General features: G+C 43.5%; 1 protein-coding gene across 1 annotated transcript; it reads left to right on the forward strand.

The window, feature by feature from the left end:
* Positions 1–4127: 4127 nt before the first annotated feature.
* IDH1 (isocitrate dehydrogenase (NADP(+)) 1) lies at positions 4128–23137 on the forward strand. Its single transcript, XM_045853904.1, has 10 exons — positions 4128–4299; positions 5307–5378; positions 8324–8461; positions 11908–12199; positions 14502–14607; positions 15844–16021; positions 16962–17113; positions 19905–20045; positions 20757–20919; positions 22201–23137. Exons 3-10 carry the CDS (start codon positions 8340–8342, stop codon positions 22289–22291), a joined length of 1245 nt encoding a protein of 414 aa, XP_045709860.1. The 5' UTR covers positions 4128–4299; positions 5307–5378; positions 8324–8339; the 3' UTR covers positions 22292–23137.
* The last annotated feature ends 1024 nt before the right edge of the window (positions 23138–24161 follow it).

Genomic DNA, 24161 nt, shown 5'->3' on the forward strand with positions numbered 1-24161 from the left:
AAATTCTCTGCATGGTTTGGATGTTTCTTATGCCAACAGCTCTGTAGTTAATCTTTTCATTCAAGTTTTGAGTTGCAAAGACTGGTGCAAATAAAGTTACCAACCCCCATCTTGCACAGCCTGTATTATCCATTGTTCTGCCCAGCAATGAGCATTGTGCCATTAGCTGAAGAAAACATGCCAAAACCTGCCAACCACAATTATGGAAAGGAAGTTAAACCCAAAGTGAGGTGTTATTTTAATTAAATTCTTCAGGCCCTTTTCCTCAAGGTTTGACAAATCCCTATCCAGTTGTCCTTGAGTTTGTCTTCTCAGATGCTGGAGAGTAGCATCAAAGCCTGAAGATTGGTACCACTACAAATCTTGGTCACCTTCCTCAGCTGAGCTGGTCAGCAATCAATCATCCTAGGAGTTGGCAGTCAGCTTCCTCTTCCTGCTGCTATTCCACATACACATACACCCTCATTATCCTGACTACCATTCTCAGCAGAGAATCTCATCTATTTGAGTGAAAAAGCCAAGGTGGTTTTGGGTGCACCCTAACCACAAACGCCACATTTACCTGCATACACATCTACCCTGGCCTGCCTCCCACCTACAACTCTGGGAGAAAGGGGCTTCTCTTTTTCTTTCTGGCTCAATCCCCCCAGCTCCCATCCATACCCTGCTATCTCCCCCAGGAGCTTGTACCATATTTTAAACTGTACCTTTTCCAATGACTCTCCTCATCCCATAAACATGTTCAAGTTTCTGTTTTCCTTTAAAAAATAAAAGACAAGCAAAAAAAATCCCCCTCTTGTAATTAGCTTGCCAAATATTAATATTTCATAAACCTACAAGAAAGCATAAATTGGACCCAGAGATCACATGAACAGAATAGCTAGCCCAGTTAAGACCCTAATGCATATAGAAACTCCACATATGGTGTTAAAGGTAAACTGAGAAATAAACTTACATTTTTTGATATACCTCAGTTTATCTTCCAACAGTATTAATAGGGACTCATAATTATTTTTGCAATATGTTATAATTCATTTCTTCCACTGCTCATTTTGATGGTCAAGAGTCCCTTCAAGTTTGCTCCTGCATCCATTTCACATGCCTCCATCACCTTTTGAGCATTTTTAAGTAAGCTTCCCAACCCTAAAATACACCAGGCTCATCTAGAACTATCTCTGCCCCAGGCCTAGAACCAGTCAGTTCTCAAAGGAGCTCTGGTTCCCTTTAGTAAGAAATGCAAAGATGTTTTTAAAAATCATGAAATCCAGGAAGTAATAAAATTGACACTCTTTTACCCTTCATGGGAAAACATAAATAAGTATATCCCTCTCACAAAATGATTTGATGGATCTTCTAAGCATGTTAAAAGTGTTTACACTCCTTGATCAACAATTCCAACCCTAGCAATCTAGTCGAAGGAACTGATTCAAGTGTAAACTAAAGTATACCTAAATATGTTTGTCACAGTTATTTGAAACAGTAAAAATAAATAGAAAGGAAACAAATTTCTAACCAACACAAACCAGAGGAAAGTAATACAATCAAATGATGAGCAATTATGCAATCATCAGAAATTATCCTTACCAAGAACTTATAGAGTCTTCTTCACCTCACAGTCAACTTTCTTTAAAAAGTTTCCTTGTCTCCAAAACTCCCCACGTCCCATTTATACTTCAATTCCCTATTGTTTGACTTCTAACAGAATCATTCTAATAAAATTATTTTTCTTAAAGTGCTTTCATGAGATCTTCCTACTTACCAAAATTATTTTCAGGCTTTGTCTTTCTTGCTGTGTTTTGTTCTCCTTTTTGGAAACTTTTCCTTTGGCTCCCATCAGGCTCTGCTGATTCTGCTATCCCCAGAGTCCTTCTCATTCTCTTTTGGGGCTTCTTTTCCTCCACCTGGCTCTTCAAGACGTTAAGTATTTCAGAGCTCTTGCTAAGTAATGTATTATCTTACAGTTTTGTTTCTAGTTATTTTGTCTATAAATCTACTATAGTTGGATAAAAGCTAACAACATAATGAGCATACAGAGAGTAATATTATAAGTCAATTCTAGGAATCTACAAAAAACTATTTTCCATTATACAGCATTCCCTACATTACTGGCTTAGGAGACACTGTTTTAGATGCGGAGATTCCCATAAGTGTTACCTTTCTTCCCACACAGGCTTGGAGCCAAACTTGCACCCCATTTCCAGCTGTGTTTAGAATTTGATCTAATACATTTTGTGATTAAATTCACCTTGGTTCTATGTAATTTCCTACATTTATTCTCTCTTTCCTCATTTTCCTCACCTATATTCAACGTATTTTATCACATTATATTGTATGTATCTTGAAGACTGCCCTAAGTCCTTTTTGGAACAAGAATGACTGCAAATACTATTAGTGGTGGGCAAGGGTAATAAAAAAAATGTGAGCCCAATATAATACGGAGTAAAGCTACAATCTTGGGTGACTTTGGGTCTCAGATTGGAGGCCCAATACACCTGTGCTCATACACCTCTCTAATAATTTCTACAGGGATAAATGGAGGTGACAGCTACTTTCTGTTAATCCACCTCAAAAATCAAGCGCAATGCTATGTATTTTCTTCCTTTTCTCTTAGGAAAAATACCAGTGCCCTCTAGTGTCAAAAATGCACCTTGTGTGGTGCCCTTCCTATCAGTTTATCTTCAACAAGAATAATCATAATAATCTGATGCTAAAGATAATTTTTAAAAGTAAATTTGGGGACATTAAATCCCAGGAAGCAATACACAAGCATGCTATTGTGTCACTACCTAAAATACTCCATCACCACTGTGTTTTAAAGAGTAAGGAGTACACCAAAAAATAATTACCTGGAGGGGCAAATATTTTTTTTAAGCCACTGGTTTCTCAAGTTCCACATCTTTAGTATAACTTCTCTGGAACCCAGATAATACTTTATCCTCATTATCTTTATTTTCTAATGCAATGATGATTGGTATTATTTATAGTATGTAATTGGAATTGGAATTACAGTAGTTCCCCCTCATGGAGGGAAGGGGAGATAAATTCCAAGACCCCCACTGGATGTCTGAAACCATAGATAATACCAAACTTTCTTCCTAAACATACATACCTATGATAACGTTTAATTTACAAATTAGGCACAGTAATAGATTAACAACAAATAATAAAATAGAAAAGTAATACAATGTACTGTAATGAAAGTTATGTGAATGGCTTTGGGACCATTATTAAGTAAAATAAGACTTACTTGAACGCGGGCACTGGGATGTCGCAATATCGGATATTCTATCTGATAACTGACCAGCAGGCAGCTAAATTGACTAAAGGGTATGTAGCTGTGTAGTATACAGCATGTATATTCTGGACAAAGAGATGATTCGCTTCTCAGAAGGGACAGAACATGGCAACTGGAGATTTCATTATGCTATTCACAACAGTGTGCAATTTAAAACTCAGGAATTGTTTTTCTGGAATTTTCCATTCATGTTTTCAGGACTGCAGGTGACCGCAGGTAAATGAAACCACCAAAACTGAAACCGCGGTTAGGGGGGAGCCAGTGTGCAGGTACAGACGTTCTAAAGGCTTAGTCATTGGAGGTGGCGGAAATTACTGTGGCATGCCTGCTTGTGTAAATGTTCAGTCCTCTGCATTCTAGCTGCGGGAGGAGTAACCCCTAAAGCATCCCACGCTCATTGCCTGGATCACTCTTTCCTGGGCCAAAGGTGTTTCCGGACCCTGGGGAGCGCCAGGACAGGGACTAGTCCAGGCGCTCTGTCTCCCAGTTTGCCTTTACTGTGGGCCTGGAAACTCACTCCTCATGTCCCTAGGATGTTACAAAGTCCAGGATGCCCTTTGGCACGCTGTTGTCAGAACACCAGCCCCAGCGCGCTCTACTTCCCGACCTGCAGGTGGCACTCGTGTACTTCCACCACTAAAAGCCAAAGCCGAGTTCGGGGTCGCTGCAGCTCCTTTCTACGCCCAGGGCGCTGTGAAGGATGCTCCGCAGATTGCTCCCTCAAGTTCAGAAAACTAGCCTTGCCCCGCCCACCACACAGCGATTGGCGCGGGGACGGGGGCGGGGCTCTAGGAGGTGGGCTGATGGGGCAGGGCCGGGAGGGGACAAAGGCCTCGTAGAGGAAAAGCCTTCCCCGTTGCTGGTCTTTGGGTTTCGCCGAGGCTGAGTCAGACGCTGAAACAGCTGGAACCCAGCTGCGATTGCTGGGATTTGCACCTGTGAATTTGATCGTGTGAGTGGCTGGGGCGCCCCGCGGTGCATCGCCAGCGTACCTTCCCCTGCAGGTAACGGCAGGCTACTAGGGGCGGCGCGGGTCCCTGTCTTTGGGGGAGACTCTGAGTACGCCAGTACAGTAGTTGGAATGGGGAAAGAGAAGAAAGCTCGGGTCTTGGGTGTGGAGGGAGGAGCTTAGCAGCGAGTTCTGGTCTCAAGGAAGGGAAAAAGAAGTCCAGGTATTGCACGTGGGAAAGGAAAATGAGGAGGGAGAGGGTGCTAGGTTCATGGAGGTGTAAAAGACCAGATCTTGGGCTCGGGAGGGTGAAATTGGGCGGCAGCAAGTTGTATCGAAGCCCAGGTCTGCATGCGGAAAACAAAATCTAGTGATGGGAAGCTGCAAGGAATCTAAGCCTTGTGTTTAGGTGGAAGTGAACGTGCGGCAATGGGAGCTGAAAGCAAAGGAAGGTGGAAGGAGAGGATTTGGGCGTGTGCGGCAAACTCCCGCAACCACAACCCGGAGGATGCGTCCGCCTGGGGGGCGTGGAGGGGGAGGAGCTCCAGCGCCCGTTTGCTTTTGGGGCGGAGTGGGGAGTGAAGGAGAGACCAGCCACCGCCGGGTTCTCAAGTTCTGGGATAGGCGTTCCCTGGCCGACTCCCGGCACCCGTTTAAAGGTCCTGCCACGGAGTGGGAAGGCGCGGGCGTGGAGACCCGGAAGGAGGAACCCGGCCAGTTGTGGTTGCAACCATCCTGCACAACGGCCACAAGGACATGTGCAGGCCAACAGCCGCCTGGTCGCAGCGTCCCCTAAGGACGTACAAACCCCAAGACCAGCTAACGGGCGACGAACCTGGGACGCACCCATGGACGCACCCTCCACTGTGTGCAGGCGGATATTGGTACTCCTGTAACCTTTATTTGGAAGGTGCCCGCAGACCTGAAACTGCCCTTTGCCATTCTGGGTTCATTCTGCAATCTACTTTAAGCCGGATAAACCGGGCTGTCTAAAATAAATCCTCCAGATAGGAGGCATTTGTATGTTGTTTTTTTATTCTGTTTGGTCTGGGTTTATTTTAGGAGATTAAACTGCACTCAGCTGAGTCTACAAGACTGAGAGGAGTTGGAGTGATTAGAAGTTGATCCACCGTGGTAAGAATTAGCAATTTCTCCCCTTCCGTATTTTCTTAGATGTGGCAATACTGCTTTTAATTGGTCCTGGAGATCTTAGAGGCAGGCACTGCAAGGGAATGAGTCAAGAATATTTCCAAAAGCAAATTGCAACTCCCTTACTTTCTGGCAGTCCAGTGTCTTCTCTGCAAGAGACTTTTTTTTTTTTTTTTGGCCCAGAAATTATTGTAATTCATGAAAGCAGCTTAAAAAATGGCTAAAAAATTGGGAGTTGGTGAAAATAATATTAGAGTGAACAGTTGTTGGTTTTTTTTTTTCCTTAAATTACTCTGTATTAGTCCAGGCTTATTTTCTGGAATTGCACAAGTGTGTCAGCAGGTTGGAATTTAGCTGCTCTCAAACAAAATGAACTGGTCTGTGGAGAAGTCCTTCCTTTTGAAGTGGGGGTTTGGGTGGAGACCAAAATCTGAGGGCAAGATTAGACAAGTAAACCCAGTGGGGCCTAAAGCCCACCCCATGGATTTCAACTCTAAAAGAAATAAAATAATTTCCTACATTGTAGTAAACCCATAAAACTTCCATTGTTCAGTTAAAAGGTGGTAAAATTTTTGTTAATGTGAGGAAAGCCTGAAATGTTTCAGTTGTGCATTATGAATACAGAAAGATTACTGCACAAAACATTTACTTCAACTAAGAAGGAAACAATTAACTAAAAAATAGTATCACTCAGTATTGAAATTTCAAGTGTGGTATATAAACTTCTATTAATTTTATTTGCCATTAAGGAACACTAGCCAAGTCATAACTCTTGCATAATGCTGTGTAGGAATGTGGCCATGGAAATGTAGCATTAAGACCAAGATAAGCTTGCTGCCTCTTTTTTGTTTTGTTCTGTTACAAACCAGAACAGATGAGACAGTGGGATCTGACAGCATGACTGAACCATACACTTTAAGCTGTACTATCAGTTATACTTGAAATTACACATAGGAAGTAATTGACTCATCCACACCAGTTTGTTTAGTTTTTAAATTCTAGTTGAGTTCCAGATGGTTGCCTAGGAATGGTCTACGGAACCTCCTAAACACAAATAAGCAGCATTCTTGAATTCCAAATTTGGGAAGTGAAAAGGGCCTTGGGGTAGAAAATTTCCCCTGGCTTGTCACAAGAAACTGAGGCTTACTTTTTAAGTTTGAAGGCCAAATTACTAGAGCTCAGCTTTTCAAGTGAGACTGTTTACAGGCCTCTTGCCTAATAATTTTTAAAGCCAGTTCTCCATACTTTTGCAGTCCTCAGCTATAAATTCAGGGGAATAAAAGCATGGCTGTTGCTTTTATTTGCCGTGGTGTTGCTGGGGGAAAAGAGTTTCTGTTAGAGCATGATGAAAGGAAATAGATATCTTTAAGAGGCTCAGGGCTTCCTCTGCTTTTTGGGGAACACACGTAGGATGTGGCCTTTAAGCCCCATAGTCTTGCTTCCAAATGGTGTGCACCCCTGTCCTGCCCTTTTTGAGAATGGATGGATTTGTATTTGCTGACCCCACATCCCATCCCTCCAAATGACTTCTCTTCCAGGGACAGTTCTTCCCTATGCCACCTGCTGGCAGCTTACCTTTGCCCATCAACAGCCAGGAAAACAGAATGGGAATTGAGTCACGGAGGAAGAGGACAGAGGAGCATCGTTGAGTCCTGAGCAGGGGCCTTGTATATGCAGATTTCACTCACTGAGCAGGGGCCTTGTATATGCAGATTTCACTCACTGAGAAGTCACTTTTGTATTGAGGTCCACATCCTCAGGATCCAATATTTGTCTCTAGGAACACATAGTTCCATCAGGAATTCTTCATCTTTCACTTTTACACTTAAGTTCTTTAAATGTAAGCAATAAGAACTAGTCATATCTCCTGAAAGGTAATTATTTTAACCAAAACAGTCTCTTAAAAGTAGGAAACTATTAGCACTCATCATTCTGTTCATCTTGAGGGCCCACTAAAATGAGGAGTTGAATGAAAGTGTTCATGACATTGTGGAAATAATCTTTTATAAGACAAACCAATAGGCACAAATAATGATTACCCTATTAAGGGCATGTGACGGGGTCAGGCTGCCTGATGCTCTAGCTGGGTGGCCTCTTTTCATCAGGAAGGAAAACAGTTCCCATCCTTCTGGGCCATTGCAGGGCTGACTCAAACCACATGTGAAGCAGGCAACAATGCTTCATGAAGAGGACATGCTCAGTTTTAATAGTAAATGTAATTATTGTTAGCTCTATATGCAGTCGTGCTATTATGAATTATTCTTTTAGTCCCTGAATGTTTATATTTTGTTTTTATACTATTGTCACCATGCAGAAACTTGATTTCTTTAATGTGACCCTTTCTCTTATCCTTCTGATTCATAGTGACCTCACTCAGCACACTGTTCACGTTCCTCCTTCTCCCTTACTTGTCCACTCTCGTAATTATTAAGCCCTCAGGACAATGAGGTTCTGCTCCACATTAAACAGTCTTAGGAACAAAGCCTCGGTCTTTTGTGACCACAAGGACAGAGTTTCAGTTAAACCAAAGGTAACATCTCAGCCTCAGCTGTGTTTTAGCTCCAGCACCAGAAAAGTGGGGAAACCAGAGGCAGTGATCCCATGGCTGACACGGGGGCCAGGTGCAGTGACCAGTGACCCCTACCCTAGCGCTGGCCAGTCGCAGAGACCGCAACCCCAGCTCCCTTAGTCCCATAAGTAATGATTTTTCTCCATATACCTCCAGGAGCCAGGTCTGTGAGCTTTAGCTCACCTGTGACTCCGGGTGTGGGCTGCTTCCTCCAGTAGTAAAGTCATACTTTCTTGGCTGCCAGCTCCTGCTCCTTTCTGATTGGGCTTTGGTGTGCTCGGGCAACAGACCCCATTAGACTGGTAACACTGTCATGGAATAAATGATCAGATGTGTGTCTTCTCTTCTTTGCTTTTTAAAGGTTTATTGACATCAAAATGTCTCCAAAAATCCGTGGCGGTTCTGTGGTTGAGATGCAAGGAGATGAAATGACACGAATCATTTGGGAGTTGATTAAAGAAAAACTCATTTTTCCCTATGTGGAATTGGACCTTCACAGGTAAAGGAATTAGAGTCTGTGCAGCTTCGAGACAAGGATACATTCTGAGAAGTGTGTGGTTGGGCAGTTTTGTTGCTGTGCAAACACCACAGAACGCACTTAACACAAACCTGGGTGGGATAACCTACTACACACCTTGTCTCAATGATACAGCCTATTGCTCTGTAGGGGAGGTAGAGTAATTTCCCCTCTACCCTCCTGGGCTCTTGTCTGAGACATCCTGCAATGAAAGACAGCTTAAAGAAAAAAACAAAAGTTTAATAATATTAATATGTATACCTTTTTAATACATATCATTATAGTAACTCTCCAACATGGCTGAAATCACCACCTTACATAATGTCTTTGGCCGAAGACAAAAGAAGATGTTGGCAGGGGGTGGGTGGGTCAGTTACATGAGGTTATGGGCAAGGCACTGTGAACAAGGAAAGGTGTTAGGCACATTCAAATCTTCCTCTTCTGCCTTCCTGAGAGTCTGGAGTTGAGGTCATCCCGCTCTTCCTGGAATACCAGGGGAGAAACCCTTAACACATGGAGACTCCCCTTATAAATCTAAATGCTTTTGCAAGAGGTTACTTCTATTTGGCTTTTAGAGCTTCTCCCATGTCTGTTGTTTCTCAAAATTAACCATCCTAAAATAATCCTTACGCCAAACAGACATATTTTGGGATGACCAATTCTTTCCCCTGCGGCTCCTCAGCTACACACCTGCATTGACTACTGTAGGCAGTCGTGACCATGGTGAGTGTTTGTGCTGCATTGCAACATCAACGACTGCTGAAGCACGATTAGGTGATGGAAATTTTTCAGCTCCATCAGAATTGTATGGAGTCACTGCTGTATATGCGGCTCATGACTATCCCTCCACACTGCAAACCCAGGAAGTGCACCCTAAGCAATTGCAGGACATAACTAGCCTTTTGACGTACATACAGCTGCATCTCGGGAATGATGCTCTTGGGGGAGAGTGCCCGAATAGACGCCCATGAGTCATCTGTTTTAAATTTAACGTTGTTAGATAAACTGGGCTTGCTGTTCAGAAGACAAGAAATAATGATGGGAAAAAATGTGATTCTCAGGTCTTTCCAAGCCTCTGTTTCCTATAAAGAGTAGCACAAATATTTGTAGAAGGGAAAACAATGGAGGTACATCCTCTGTGAAACAGTCATTGTGGTTGACACAATTTTGTCCTTTCGAGCTCAATTTTCTATCCCTGTACTTAGACAATGGACCTTTTCCCTTTTTTATGTGTTGCCTTTTGCTCTTTTCATACAGTTATAGTACAGAAAGAACCCTTCAAGTTATTTGAATAAAACACTAACCTTTCAGAAGTTCCCTTAAACCATTTCTGTCCTAAGGACTTGAGCCTTTCCCTGTGTTTAACGTCTTTAGAGACAGATATGAAAGTCTCTGTGGAATTATCTCATTTTTCTCCTGTGTTTCTCATAAACTGGCTCATGCTTTTTGAATATTTGAACTTGGTAGGGACAGAATTTTTGCAAGGGGGACGTGGCTGAAGACTGTCACATTTTAGTCAAACTACAGGCAACTGTAGGTGTGTTCGCCTTGACCCAGAATTGTTCAACAGACTGGCCTCAGGACCTGTTACATTTGCTTGGGTATTCCAGGGTGTCCAACCAACCTTCAGTGTCTCTGCGCCACACTGAAAGAAGAACAGTTGTCTTAGGCCACACACTAAATACATTGCGACACGTGGTCACAAGAAAAATCTCATAATGTATTAAGTGAATTTATGATTTTGCATTGGGCCGCATTCACCACCATCCTGGGCTGCCTGTGGTCTGCTGGCTGCAGGTTGGACACCCCTGGTAGACTTAATTTACATAGTGTCAATAGACACCCCTTTTAATTATTCTGTGGTCACACTGTTGATAATATCTGTATTGCAACCAGAAGGAGCAAATGCCTGCAGAGGTCAGCAAAACATCCAGGGAATGAAGCATAAAAAACATCATCCAAGTAGGTTAAAGAATTTGTACAAGTGCTCTCCTGCTTCAGAACTTTACGTAGGTGAGTTGGCAGAGTTCTTTAGAATAGCCTAGAGGCATAAGGAGCTTTAAAGGATAGTCTCCCTAGAAAAAAGTCTCACGGGCTACAGACCAAGGAATTTTTGGAGGTTCAAACAAGCGTTAGGTTCTAAAATTTAGAACAACGGCTGTTGTTACATGAGGGGTTCCTTTTGAGGGGAGCGGAGCAATCTGTTTCATTTTCTTTGGGCTGGACAGTGGTCCAGGTCATTTATTCTTCCTTTTTTCTTAGAAATGTTAAAAAAAGAAGCAAAAAATCCACAGATTTTCTCCTGATGACAAATGGTTCCTAAAAACATGAAAACTGCTGACCACACTTCTGGTTTGAGTGAAGAGTGGACATTTGTAGATAACTTAGCGCTTCCTCTGCCAGAAGATAAGAGAATCCGTGCTTTGTCCCACTTATGTGAATTATCCAAGGTCAAAGCAGTCTGCAATTCATTTTATTTGGAGAGACGTTGAGATTCCTATCCTTGTATTTGCATCATGAGTTGGGGACATCTAAGGAAACACAAGGAGTGAAAAGAGAAATCTAGAGTCTTCATGGTTCAGCGAGTTATGTAAGCTGAAAAACTGTTTTAAAAACTTGGAGAACAAAATAGTCACGTTACTGCTTTGTTCTCCTGTTTCTGGCAAACTGTTTTATATCTTAGATAAAGCTTTACAGTCGTCGTTGATGCTCTGAACAACCAACTTTCTTTTCAGCGCTGAATAACTTGCCGTCTGGGTGCTGGTGTGTACTGAGCCAGCTCTCTGGGGTGCATACAACTGTTGCTTGGGTCCATGACTTATCTGATACACTGTGGGCCTGTGTTCAGAACAGAGAGACTTACCCAAGAATTAGGGAAAGGTTCATCGTAGGACTAATTGGCAGGAATGAAGGATTCATTATTGACACTATAGATTTTTGGCACTGAATGTCACATCTGCAACTCCCACTGCTTTAGTTGTCAAAATACAAGAAAAAAAAAATCAAACCCTCAGACCCCTTCATTTTTAAAGCCCAATATTTACTAAAGAAAAAATAAGGCGGTGTTTAGGCTTGCATTTTTATGTTAATTATGCAGGAGGAAGTCTGCAAAAGGGTTGCTCCAGCTCAGTCGTTTTCTGTGTACTCTGTACGGTGAAGGCAGGCAAGGGCACCAAGCCTGAGGGTTTCCCTTCAGTTTCCTTCCAGACAGCTTCCCACAGCAGCCCCAGAGCCGGGGCCCAGCAGTCCAGCCCCCCGTGCTTTTTTTCAGTTGGCAGCCATCTTCGTGTCTAGGGTGCAGGAAAGCTGAAACTTGGCAGATTTCGGTATACTGAGAGCCTTCACGTTCATGCAGAGATAGAATGGTGGCACCCTCGGTTGCCTATCAGTTTGTCTGGAAAGTTCCACTTACGATGTTTCCCTCCCAGCTATGACTTAGGCATAGAGAATCGCGACGCCACCAATGACCAGGTCACCAAGGACGCCGCAGAAGCAATAAAGAAGTATAACGTTGGTGTCAAGTGTGCCACTATCACCCCCGATGAGAAGAGGGTGGAGGAGTTCAAGTTGAAACAAATGTGGAAGTCGCCCAATGGTACCATCCGAAATATTCTGGGTGGCACTGTCTTCAGGGAAGCTATTATCTGCAAAAATATCCCCCGGCTTGTGAGCGGGTGGGTAAAGCCCATCATCATAGGCCGTCACGCCTATGGGGATCAGGTAGGTCATGCAGGCATCATTTGGTTTTCCGTTCTTTGGTCACGCCTTGGGCTGCCCAGCAGTTCTGATTTGTGTGTGTTGTGCTTTTATTTTCTGGTGACTACTTCATTAAACAAAGCGCACAACTGAGAAATGCATATATCTGCATATTTACACATTTAAATAGAAGTAAATACAGAGAGGCTCCTGTCTCAACATAAGTATTTTTTCCTTTTAACTTTTTGTTAAGTTAAACCACATAATATTAACATTTTCTTTATGGATAATTTCCTGTGCTTCAACTAAATCAGTAGTTGTCGACCCTGGTTCTAAAAGGATCCCTTTGTAGGGGGTTTTTGTTTTGGTTTTTTGTTTTTTTGGTGTTTGTTTTATTTGGCTTTTTTTTTCTGTAATGTGTTTCTTTGTTTTAATTCCAGTGCTTGAGACCCACCCTGCACCAGCTGGATCTGAGTTCCATGGGATTCGAGCATTTTCAAGCTCCCCATGTGACTCCAGTGTGCAGGGAGGGTTGACAGCCACCACAGATTATATGAAACGTGATCATTTCATACAGAAAAGGAAAAACTGACTCAGTAGTTGAAAGCAGCCACTTTAAAACTGTTCTTTCCTAGTTGGAAAAGAAAGAAAGTTTAGTTTCTGTATTTCTGTACAAGTAGGTGGGTTGCCAAATTAAACAGAAAGCCAGCCAACTAAACAAAATCAAAATTCCTTGTTGAAACTGAGGCATTCAGACTTTCATAGAGAGCAGCTTATGTCTTAAAAGACCCCGGAAAACAAGTCCCTGATTCTGAAATCCAGAGGCTTTGATGTAGCTGTCCTTAAAAGCAGGCAGGCCAGGGCAGACCACCCACTGTTCCTGGGGGCAGGGTCACTGGGCAGTCCCTGAGGGGTCATTCCCTGTGCTCTATCCTGTGCCTCAAACTGTCCCTTCGTACTGGCCGGTCCCTTCCCTGGTACCCCCCAGAGGCCCAGCACAGGCAGTGTGGATGGGAATGCTGCAAGCTTCGTAATTCTGGGAACCCCACTCTGAGTTCTCAGGAGTTCAGCAGTGTCATTTTTGTCCTTTTCTTGAAAAAAATTACCATTTTGGCACCAATCACCTGGAAGAACGATCCTTCTATTTATTAAAGTCCAGATTGAAAATCTCAAGCCTCTGCTTGATTCCCTGATTGTTGGAATGTGCATAAATGTCCACAAAGCATGAACGTTGCTGTGGTACCTCCATTTTTTTCCTTTCGAGGACTAGGAATAAATTACCATAATAAAGAGTTTTGAATGTCAGAAGTGTTCTGCATAGAATAGACACTGAACCTTTATTCTTACCTGGCAGCTCCCTTACCAGCTGTCACTAGTACTGCTGTGCACCAAACAACCCAAGGCCTGGCCGGCATCTGCTGCTGCCTGACTCTGAAAGCTGTCCTTTCTAAGTAAGAAGGTACAATGCAGCAGAGATTCAACAGATGCCTAGGGCAGGCCGGGCACAGTTTTCCACTAGAGTAGCTTCACACCCATGAGAGAGATGGCTCTCCTCAGATGGCCCCTTCCCAGGGGTCATCTGCCTGTCACAGCTGCTTCCAGAATGGATTCCCAGAGACGAGTTCTGGGCCGGGCTTAAGCAGTGATGATAACTATGAAGAGACTAAGCTCCAAAGGTCCAAGGACCAGCTCTCAAGCCTTTAGCCCCTAGATGCCTTGTTTCCACAACATCACAGTTCCTCCCTTGTAAGACTGATGGAAGAATCAGATGAGATAACTAAGATGAGACGAGTTGATCACCCAAAGCATCTGCCCTATAGTGAGGACAAGGCATTAGCTCTTTCTTCATCCTCTCAGTACTACAACCAGGATATTATCATCTCCTTACAGGGGGACTTCCTGACCTCCAGGTTGTGTCACTTCTCTTCCCCTGTCATCGTCCCGTAGCATCATTTATGTCCACTCTGGATCTTTGAGAGCTCTTTCTTTGCTTTTCACTTTTGTGTGTCTTTCTTAGGTTGTACGCTTCCTAAGGGGAAATGCTTTGTTAATTCTCTCTCCATGTCAGTGCTCAGAAAACTGCTCTGTGTGCGGTAGGCACCCAGTTTGCATTGATTTGTAACCTGCACTGCCCTGCCGCTAATTAGTTTCAGGAACCTTCTGGACCTCTTTGTCCCTGTGTCTAAAATAAAAGAAGGTTGAGCTACACTGTCCTGTTTGTCTAGGTGTCTTCCAGCTCTGTTCTATGATTTTTTTTTCCCATTCTTTGGAATACCTGTTGGGATAGTTGTTGGTTTTGTAATACTTTTCCCTCTCACCTACACAGTACAGAGCAACTGATTTTGTTGTTCCTGGGCCTGGAAAAGTAGAGATAACCTACACACCAAGTGATGGATCCCAAAAAAAGACGTACCTGGTACATACCTTTGAAGGTACGTAATTAGAGTTCATCCTGATTATTTTTAATAGATATTTGGGCAATTATTTTGGTTGTTTAAAGTTAGTTAGTTGTGTGGCTGTCTAAAAGTACAACCTGAATCTACAACGTTACTACAGCTAAAATCTAAATTAAAAAATAATTGGTTTCCAGTCCTGTGGCATGAATAAAGGCACAGAACGGATTAGCCACTTAATTGGAAATGCATGTAAGGCAAAGACAAGTTCATAATTAGGCATTCCTCTTAAAACACAATGGGAAGGTTGGCAGAAATCTGTTGTGTACAAATTATATAAATTAAATGTTCGTAACTCCAAATCACTTGTCACATAATCATGCTCTTTGCTCTGACAATTTGAATTTTAAAAAATGGTTGTGTTAAACACATTTGCTGAAATGTTTTTCTTCTTGCCCACCTGAGTATTTATTCTGTGGAAGTAGAACATTTGTTTTTTGCCTTTTCTTGCCCAGCATCCTGCCGCTTCGAGAGGTCTGTTATAGCAAATTCCACTCAAAACAGAGGACCCTCTTTTTCCACTATTGAAGCTCAGAAAAGCACTCACACAAACAAAAACTCAGAAGTTACCTAGCTTTGTTTTCCTTGACTCTTCTAAATAATGTATTAATGGAACCTAATTCTGCTGGTTTCCACCCCTTCCACATTCTGAGCCACAGTTGGCCCCAGTTAGTGGCATGGACTCAAGCCCTGTCTTTCAGTAATAAGAGTTCAGCTAACAAGTTGTGAACATCAGCAATCACATGTAGCATAACTTTTTCTACTGATGACAGTGTGGCCTTTCAGGACCCTCCAGGGAACCAAGAAAACTTTCATTCTCTGGCTGAGGATTGAGTGCACACTTAGAGTTTAAAATACCTATTTGAAAGTTTAAAAATATGACAAGACAGTTTCAAAATTACCATACTCACCCTTTCTTGAGTATATTTCTAGTTTATATCAGTAGTCTTTGCTATTTCGGTGTCTACAGGGTCCTAAAAACCATATTTTTCTCCTGTCTGTCAAATGCCCTCTCAACACAAGTTAGGAGTATGTGCTGCAGAGACTCATGGGACATTCAAGTTGGGAGCCTGGCTGGGACTTTCTGAAGCCTGGGCTTAGACATGGGAGCTGGGAATCGGGTGGCTTGGTAGCAGTGGATGGGTTTGGACTTGTTACAACTATACCCTGTTTACCTTTCTTTTTTCTCTCTCTCTCTCACTGGTGTTCCCCCAGAGGGCGGTGGTGTTGCCATGGGGATGTTCAATGAAGACAAGTCAATCCAAGATTTTGCACACAGTTCTTTCCAGATGGCTCTGTCTAAAAGTTGGCCCTTGTATCTGAGCACCAAAAACACTATTCTGAAGAAATATGATGGGCGTTTTAAAGACATCTTTCAGGAGATATATGACAAGTAACTACAGTTTTGTTTTTTTCTTCTTTTTTCTCAAGCTGGCATTCATAGTATAGAATTTGATTCCTTATCCTTTTGATTCTGGGACAAACTGAGTGAAAACCATCACTGTTCCTTAAAGACAAGAACAAAACAGATTTAAAATAAGTGAAAAAATCACTCTTAAGTTGCTTTTGGAAGGTAAATGTGTTCTCCAGTAAGAGTCTCACGTTTTTCTGTTTTCAGAACCAGAATTATGTATCATTTGAAGAAGTTACCCTGTTAGTGATAGAAGGCTCTAATCTTTCGAGTATATGAAAGAGTTTCTGAGTTGGACCCATTTCCGTTCTTCCTGAAACCCATTGTTGTGATTTAAAACTCTGCTCTAATATAGTTTCTGGAACTGAAACCTGCATTTATAATGACTTTAGCAACATGTGAGCATGCATTAAATTTTAAGACAGCCTAGCTCCTTTCTAGGTGGGAGTGTTCAGGCCAAGGCACAGATTTGCTCTCTCTTTCGTGAGGCACTTTAATTCCTCTTCCCACTGCCCATCTATGCTAAGCCAGGAAGCTGTCCTGGTTCCCTGGATGATATCAAGCAATAGAATAGTCTTTTCCCGCCTTTCCATGTTCTTGATGTAAGCTGGGTCTCAAGAAGCTGCTCGGTGGTATTTTGAAAGCTGGTAAAGTAGTGCTTGGGGAACTGCTGCCCTGCTTAGCTCTCACAGCTCTCCAGACTGGGTAGAGTCACCCTCACAAAGGGGAAAGCAGGGTTTCACAACTGGAAAGTGATTGGACAGGGAGTCGAACCCACGTATCAGGTCCCCAAGTTTGTGCTGCTCCTACTAAGAAAGCTGCTTCCGCCCCACCCTTCCATCCCTCCTTTGGAGAAGCATAGAATGTCCCCAACAATACCCATTTTCGTCTTTTTGTTGTCCTTTCCTCTCTTCTTTCTCAGGCAGTACAAGTCCAAGTTTGAAGCCCAGAAGATCTGGTATGAGCACAGGCTCATCGATGACATGGTGGCCCAAGCTATGAAGTCAGAGGGAGGCTTCATCTGGGCCTGTAAAAACTACGACGGCGACGTCCAGTCAGACTCCGTGGCCCAAGGTAAGCAGCCAGAGGACCACGTGGAGGTGGAGCTTGTCCTGCAGCAGGTGGGTGATGCCACAGTGGTTTTCCTGTTCAGGAAGGAGGATTCTGGAGCCCTCTGCTTGTGAAAGTCATGTGGTGTTAGTGCTGTGAGGCTCCAGGACCATTTGTCAGCTGACAGATGAGGCAGTTAAGCTCTGGCTGGGGAAGCTGCTCCTCAGGGTCACGCAGCAGGTAACTCCATGGGTTGGGACTCGCGGCTCCAGCCTTGGATGTGTTAACACCGTTTATCTCTCAGCCTTTTCTCCCACTTGAAGTTGCAGTTCCTCCAACAGATCATCCAGCTGCCTGGTCTGAACATCACTCCCTTTTCCTGCCTTTATTCCGCCCTGAGAATGTGAAATACTAGGTCACTCGGCAAGGAAAGGGTAAAGTGGGCTGTCTAATGACAAAAGGGGGCTCTCTCCAAAGCTCATTCCTTTAAAAAAAATTCTAAATATTATTCCCCTAATAACATACCCTTGATATTCCTGAAGCAGGAAGCTAGAATGGAATTTTGAAACCATTTACCTAGTCCAACTGCTTTCTCTCTCTTTCTTATTTTTCTATGTCCCTCCCTCCCTCCCTTTTTATTTCTTCCTCTTCTTTATTCTTCTCTTTCTCCTCCTCCTTTCACAAATGAAGAAACTGAGGCCAGAGGGGCAGTAATTGTAGAGGAATACATCCAGTGAGAAGATCCAGGTCTTCAGACTTCTTACCTTGACCCCTTCCCTGTTCACTGCACTCGACTGACCTTGAACAACCATTATCTTGATACATTGACACCTCTTATAGAGGAGGCATTAGTGATGCATGGACAGACAGACCACTAAATGGGAAACAGACTCTAGACAGGATTCCTCACAGCTTGACAGTTGATGGGCGTCCACCAGCACAGAAGCCAAACAAAAGGTTGAAGAGAAACCCAAGAGCTCACTCATCTGGCAACAGGTAGCACTCCTGCCCCTCCTGCAGCCCTGAAGGCTGTTTTGGCACTATGTAAAACCCACGTGCTCACTGCTCAGCTTTAAACATGGAGGAGTCGAGCAAAGAAGCCCGGGGCTGTTCTTGAACTTCAGAAACCCGGCCACATGTCCAGTATAGTCAATAGATACTCTCCTTCCCGGATCTCCTCAGCAGCAAGTTGCCCTTCAGTTTTAGTTACCATGGCAGCTGCATCAACTTGAAACTCCCCTGACAGATGTTTGTGTCACCTTTAATTATGTTTGCTTTTCCCAGGAAGGACTATGTTTTCTCTGTCTTATGAAAAAGTTAAGCACCTCATACCAGTTTTAAAGTCAGTAGGTCAGCCCAGTTAAAGATCACTTTTATTTTTATGTCAGGTGAATGAATTCCACAGCTGTTTGCTCTCTGGTTGCTCCAAATCCAAACACGCAGTAGAGGAAGGAGGGTTGCTTTGTAATGACTCCATGGTGTGAACGTCTTTGTACTCAGAGTTCTTGATAAGGGACCCGAGTCATTCCATCATTTCTAAATGTCCCCATGGCAACAAGAAGAGAGCATAGGGAGCAAAGTTTCGAACGTATATGTCAAGTTGTAGAGGCTCAAGGGACTTTGAAATCGGAGTTGTGAAGGGCAGGGCCCAACAGCACACTGATAAAGGTACCTGGAGCTACAGCTGTCTGGGCAGAACCTGCAGACACACGTGACCTCAAGGCAGCTTTTCAGATTAAAAGGCAGCAGGGCTGTCCTTATGTTATTCTTCTCTAGAGGCAAGAACTACTTGGACTCACTTCAGACATTTCACTTCAGTCTTCTGTTTTGACAGTGGTACCAACTAGTGTCCCCTAGGATTAATAGATGGACACACTCACCATGGAAAGTGATGTATCCTACTCTTCTCCTGTCAATGAATATTTGAGAGTTAGCTGAAGCCAACACAATGTTATGGAAGGGACTAGTAACCCCACACAGAAATTTCTAACTGTAGCAAAGATGATTTTAAAAATTGTTTATGTTTACTTACTTGCACTCAGACCATTATAAATTTGCATGAACTCCACAGGTACTTTGGAGAGATAGCAAAATAGAGAAATGTGTTCTTTGAAATCAAGTGTAAAAGAGTAATAAAAGAAGAAAAATCAACCACATGCACTCACCAGTTGTAATTGTGTTCCCTAAATAGGGACCCACAGAATAGCCTCATTTTGGTGGGGCCATTGAAGAGAGTAAGGGCAAATGGGATGCCCTTAGGTCCATCCCGTCCTGTCTTTAACCTGCCTTCTCTTACCGGCCCAGTGAGCCTGTGAGCAGCGTGATGGCAGAAGACGAGTCGTTAATCTTTATTTTCCCAGAGCAGTAAAGCATCTGTGCATAAGAATAACTGTAATGTATGGAGCTCTTACTCTGGGGCAGGTGCTATTCTAAGGAATAAATGAACTTCACATGTTTATTCATGAGCATATGTGTATTCATTGAATTCTCACAACCAGCCGATTAAGTGGGTGTTTTGTTATGCCTATGTTATAGGTAAGGAGGGTGAGCCACAGTAGACAGAAAGTCACAGAACCAGGGTGGGGTGCAGGCATCAGACCCTGAGCCCCTCCTCAGGGAGCAGCTGCCTCTGAGATGGGCACGGGAGGGAAAAGTGCAGCCTTTGCAGACTCTTCTCTCAGATCTGGAGCAGGGACCCTGCTTTCCACAGGGTAGAAGGATTATTGATGTTTGCTTTGTTTGATGTGAGCTGTGAAGGTTAAGTCCCTTGCTCTCATGCAGTCGAAGCCAATACTTCATGTTCTACCACTTACAGGTTATGGCTCTCTTGGCATGATGACCAGCGTGCTGGTTTGTCCAGATGGCAAGACGGTAGAAGCAGAGGCTGCCCATGGGACTGTAACGCGTCACTACCGCATGTACCAGAAGGGACAGGAGACATCTACCAATCCCATTGGTAAGATAGTGTTCAGCTGCTACACTGATTTGCAGCCAGAGTGGAGACCTCAAAAAGGGACTCAAACATATTCCTTTGGCTACCAGGTGCTTTGTGCGTAAAATTACCAGCAAACAGCTGGTAAACAGCTGGTTTGTTCCACTAATGAGAGCTGTTGTCATGTGCTTCTTAAAATATATATGCAATATATGCTTTGTCATTGAGTGGGACAATACCCACTACAGAAGAGATTGTTAACAGGCATTTTCCTTTTTCTCTGGTGCAGTGAAATGTCACACATGGCTAAGAATCTAAAAGCTGCATGAATAGATCCTTCTAACCCGGCCTCAAGGGTAGCACATTAAAAAGAGATTACAGGCTGAAAAGAGGAGGAGAGACCAATATAGACAAGCAACAGAAGAGTTGTGACCTTTTGCAAATTAGTAAATGTCTTAAGCTTTAAGAGCTTCCACACCATGAAAATGTGCTTCCTTAAAGCTCTAACAAAGCCCAAAATATTCCTTCTACAAAAATGCAGATTTTTAGAAGTTTCTATTCAGTAAAATATTTCCAACTCTCCTAAAATTTAGAGTGCATGTGGATAGCGTCTAGTGAAGTCAGTCACCTAAATAAAAAATCATCTATTTGGGGGAACATTTGGGAATATGCCTCACTGGTATGACTGAAGTGTGTGTGCTTGTTTTTTCCATCCCCCACCCCTCTCTCCTTCAGCTTCCATTTTTGCCTGGACCAGAGGGTTAGCACACAGAGCGAAGCTTGATAACAACAAAGAGCTTGGCTTCTTTGCAAAGGCTTTGGAAGAAGTCTGCATTGAGACCATTGAGGCTGGCTTCATGACCAAGGACTTGGCTGCTTGTATTAAAGGTTTGCCCAAGTAAGTATAAGAGGCTCTGAGCTCTGTGGTCAAATTGCCACTTATCCTCCTGGGCTCAAAACATCAGTGCTTTTTGGAAGTATATGAATTGTTATTCATCACCTAATTCAGGGGTCAGCAGCAGACACAGTCTATAAATGATCAGATTATAAACATTTCAGACTTTGTGGAATATACAGCCTTTGCAAAACTAAGCAACCATTGGACTTTGTCTCCGTGGCAGGAAAGCAGTCGTAGATGATTAGCTTCTGGCTGGTGGGTGTGTCAGCATTTCAGTCAAACTACGTACCAAACGAGGTTGCAGCCTGGATTGGGTCCATGGGTCGAGTTGTATAGCCTGCTGACCTCTGATCCAGTTGACAATCATTGGGTGACAGGGTTCCCTTTAATTTAGCAAAATTATAGACAGAAGCAAAGGGGCCCCCAAGGCTGTTTTATTCCACCCCTCTATTTTTTCTTCAGTTTACAGATAAGAAAAGTAAGCAGCACAGGTATCAGATGCCAAGTCGGTCATAGTCCCTGCCTTAAGTATCTAGCCAGCAGTCAGATAGTTGAGGAGCTGTGCAGTGCCCAGGATATTTGAGGAACCATATCCCAGCTGGATTAGCTGCTGATCAGAGACTCCACTCAAAGTCAGTTCTTTACTCTTATTCACCTACAGGAACACCACTAAATGTTAATGCCAATCCCGTGTCCCAGCTGTGCGTCTTCACGGGTCTCAGTTAGGGTCAATATACCCCAGGGTATTCTAAATCACTACATTTTTCTGATCTTAAACTTCCAGCAAAAAATAATGTCCCTATTGGTGTGGTACCTTTGTAGCCTGTTTGAATAGGCACCTATCAGCAGGATTATGTTAGCTAGTCCATTGTCTTTTTGTTTTTAAGTGAGACACTTATAGAAATAAGATCATTTTTAAAAATGTCAAGGACACGTGACAGCTTGTGTGGATGTGGGTAAAAGCACGCATACCCAGCATAGGTTTTGTCTCTTTGTAAGGAAGAGTGAGAAGTAGGGTGGCATGGCGGGAACCTGCTGTGTGGGGGGGCGGGGGAGCGGGGGGGGCAGAGGGGCAGAGTGCCAGACTGTAGCTGCCTGTAGCCCGGGTCAGCCCCTTGAACCCGAGCCCGGTCCTCAGCCCCAGACCTGTAGCTGGTTAACATGAATCAGTTTTCCTCTAGAAATAAATAGGCTGCTACTTGAGGTAGCATTTCTAGGACTTTTTTTCTGCCTGCTACAAATCAGAGCAAACTAATATTTTCCTTTCTCTTCCCTTATCAGCGTGCAGCGTTCTGACTACTTGAATACATTCGAGTTCATGGACAAACTCGGAGAAAATCTGAAGATAAAACTAGCTCAGGCCAAACTTTAAGGTCATTTCTCGGCTTACGGGGACAAGTGTTTTTTGGTAACTAGGGCCACGGGTTTATATTTTTCTGTATAACACTCAAGGGAAGGGCAAAATCAATTTTGTAATTTGTTTGAAAGTCAGAGTTTATCTTTTCTATAAGTTTACAGCCTTTGTCTTATACATACAGGTATGCCACTTCAAAAATGTGGCCAGGGACTTTTTAAATTTAAATTTTATTTTGTTCTAGTAGCTTAGGAATTACTTTAGTGCCGATTCACAGTCACTGACAATTTTTTTCATGTTCCAATCTAAATGACCAAAATGAAGCGTGCTTGAAAGGTGAACTACAGCCATGGTTTTGGTCCCTAAAAAATGTGTCAAGCAGAAATGTACTCCCTTCCCCACTGGCCATGGCCTGGGCCCCGGGTGCTGTGGGTGCGACAGGTGTCCCACTGTGTGAGACTCAGGTGCGCCTCAAACTTGCGCAAGAATTGGAACAAAGAGCACGGGGACAACTGGAACGTGCCGGAGACGCAGCTGCCGTTTGTGTAAAGAGCTCTCACTCAATGTTTCAAAATGCCAAATATTTTGGAGGCCACTGGAAAGTTTGGAGTCCAGAATAAATACTACCTGAGGGTTCGTCCTCTGTGTTCGTCCTCTCCTGCTTGCGTCCGTGGCCTGAGTAGTGTTGTATCCCGGACAGCGTGTTTTATTCAAGTGCAATAATACAAGCTGCACCTTTTGGGGACTTCTGGCCTGCTTTGTCTCCTTTATATAAATGTGACTTTTCAGAAGTTGATTTTAAACACTATCCTAGTCTGTTCTTCCTTGAAACTCTTCACTGTCATTAAAAATAAGTACTAATGACTAATCTGAGTTTTTATTTCTGCCACGTACGTACTTTGGTTGCCAGGCACTGTGCCAGGTGCCAGCCGTAGGAATTTGATTTTGAAAACTCGCAGCCCTCCAAGAGTTCACTGTGGGAAAATGGGTGACTCAACAGTAAGAGGTGGACTCAACGGCGAAAAAGAAAGGAGACCAAAGACAGAACAAAACGGGCGACTGTGGAATCTTAGGGAGCCGAGTCTATGTGCACACTAAGGAGTTTAGGTATTATGTCAGTTAATAGGGAGCCCACAAAGGCTTATGAAGGGAGGGGCATGATCGTATTTTCACTGTAAGAAATAGCACTGGACAGCTTTCATGAGGAATGAGCAGCAGTGGAGGGAGGGAGGCAGGAGTGGTGGGCACAGTCGAGCAAGGAAGACCAGCCAGGAGGTTGTTGTAGTAATTCAGGTGGGAAATGATGGAGATCTGAACTGAGCTCACAATGACACTGAGGAGGGAGAGAATGATCCTGAGAAAAGAAAGCTGAGTTAGTGGGGATTGGTGAGTCCCAGGAGCTGTGGGGACTGAGGAAAGGGAACAGCTCAGGTTTCCTAAGTGTCCAGCTGCACACCTGGAGAACGGCTGGTCCGCCACCCGGCAGCATCAAGGTACCTACCGTTATAGATTAAGGGGAAGCAAACAGGCCCGGAGAGGAGGTTTGATTGAGTTGTACAATACATCAGTGAGTGTTTTGGTCTAGAACCCAGGGACCCTTACAGCTGTTCAAGGGCTCTTTCTGCCATACCTGCACGTTTGCAGGCTTCAGTAGAAGAAGAAAGCCTCACATGGAACAAAAGGATGGCATTGGATTGGATGATCCGAAGTAGACCCTTTATCACTCACAAGTATCTTGGGAGTCAATTCGATGAGTTTTTGTGGCAGCAAAGCCCTGCTCCAGTATGAGATTCAGCGTTTGTCCAAGAAGCAGTGTTCTAAAATAATCAGCAAAGGAACAGCTGCTGACCAACACATTCAGAAACTAATAGTTTATTTTGTAACAGCA

This window comes from Phyllostomus hastatus, unplaced genomic scaffold (assembly GCF_019186645.2).
Source record: "Phyllostomus hastatus isolate PE091 unplaced genomic scaffold, TTU_PhHast_1.1 phas_contig_137, whole genome shotgun sequence".
NCBI lineage: Eukaryota > Metazoa > Chordata > Mammalia > Chiroptera > Phyllostomidae > Phyllostomus > Phyllostomus hastatus.

Bases quoted from the DNA above. Each gene is read 5' to 3' on its own strand.
- IDH1 (XM_045853904.1), top strand. From the start codon at position 8,340: ATGTCTCCAAAAATCCGTGGCGGTTCTGTGGTTGAGATGCAAGGAGAT. The intron at 14,608-15,843 runs GTACGTAATTAG...GTGTTCCCCCAG, and splicing joins CCTGGTACATACCTTTGAAG to AGGGCGGTGGTGTTGCCATG. The intron at 20,920-22,200 runs GTAAGTATAAGA...TTCCCTTATCAG, and splicing joins TGTATTAAAGGTTTGCCCAA to CGTGCAGCGTTCTGACTACT.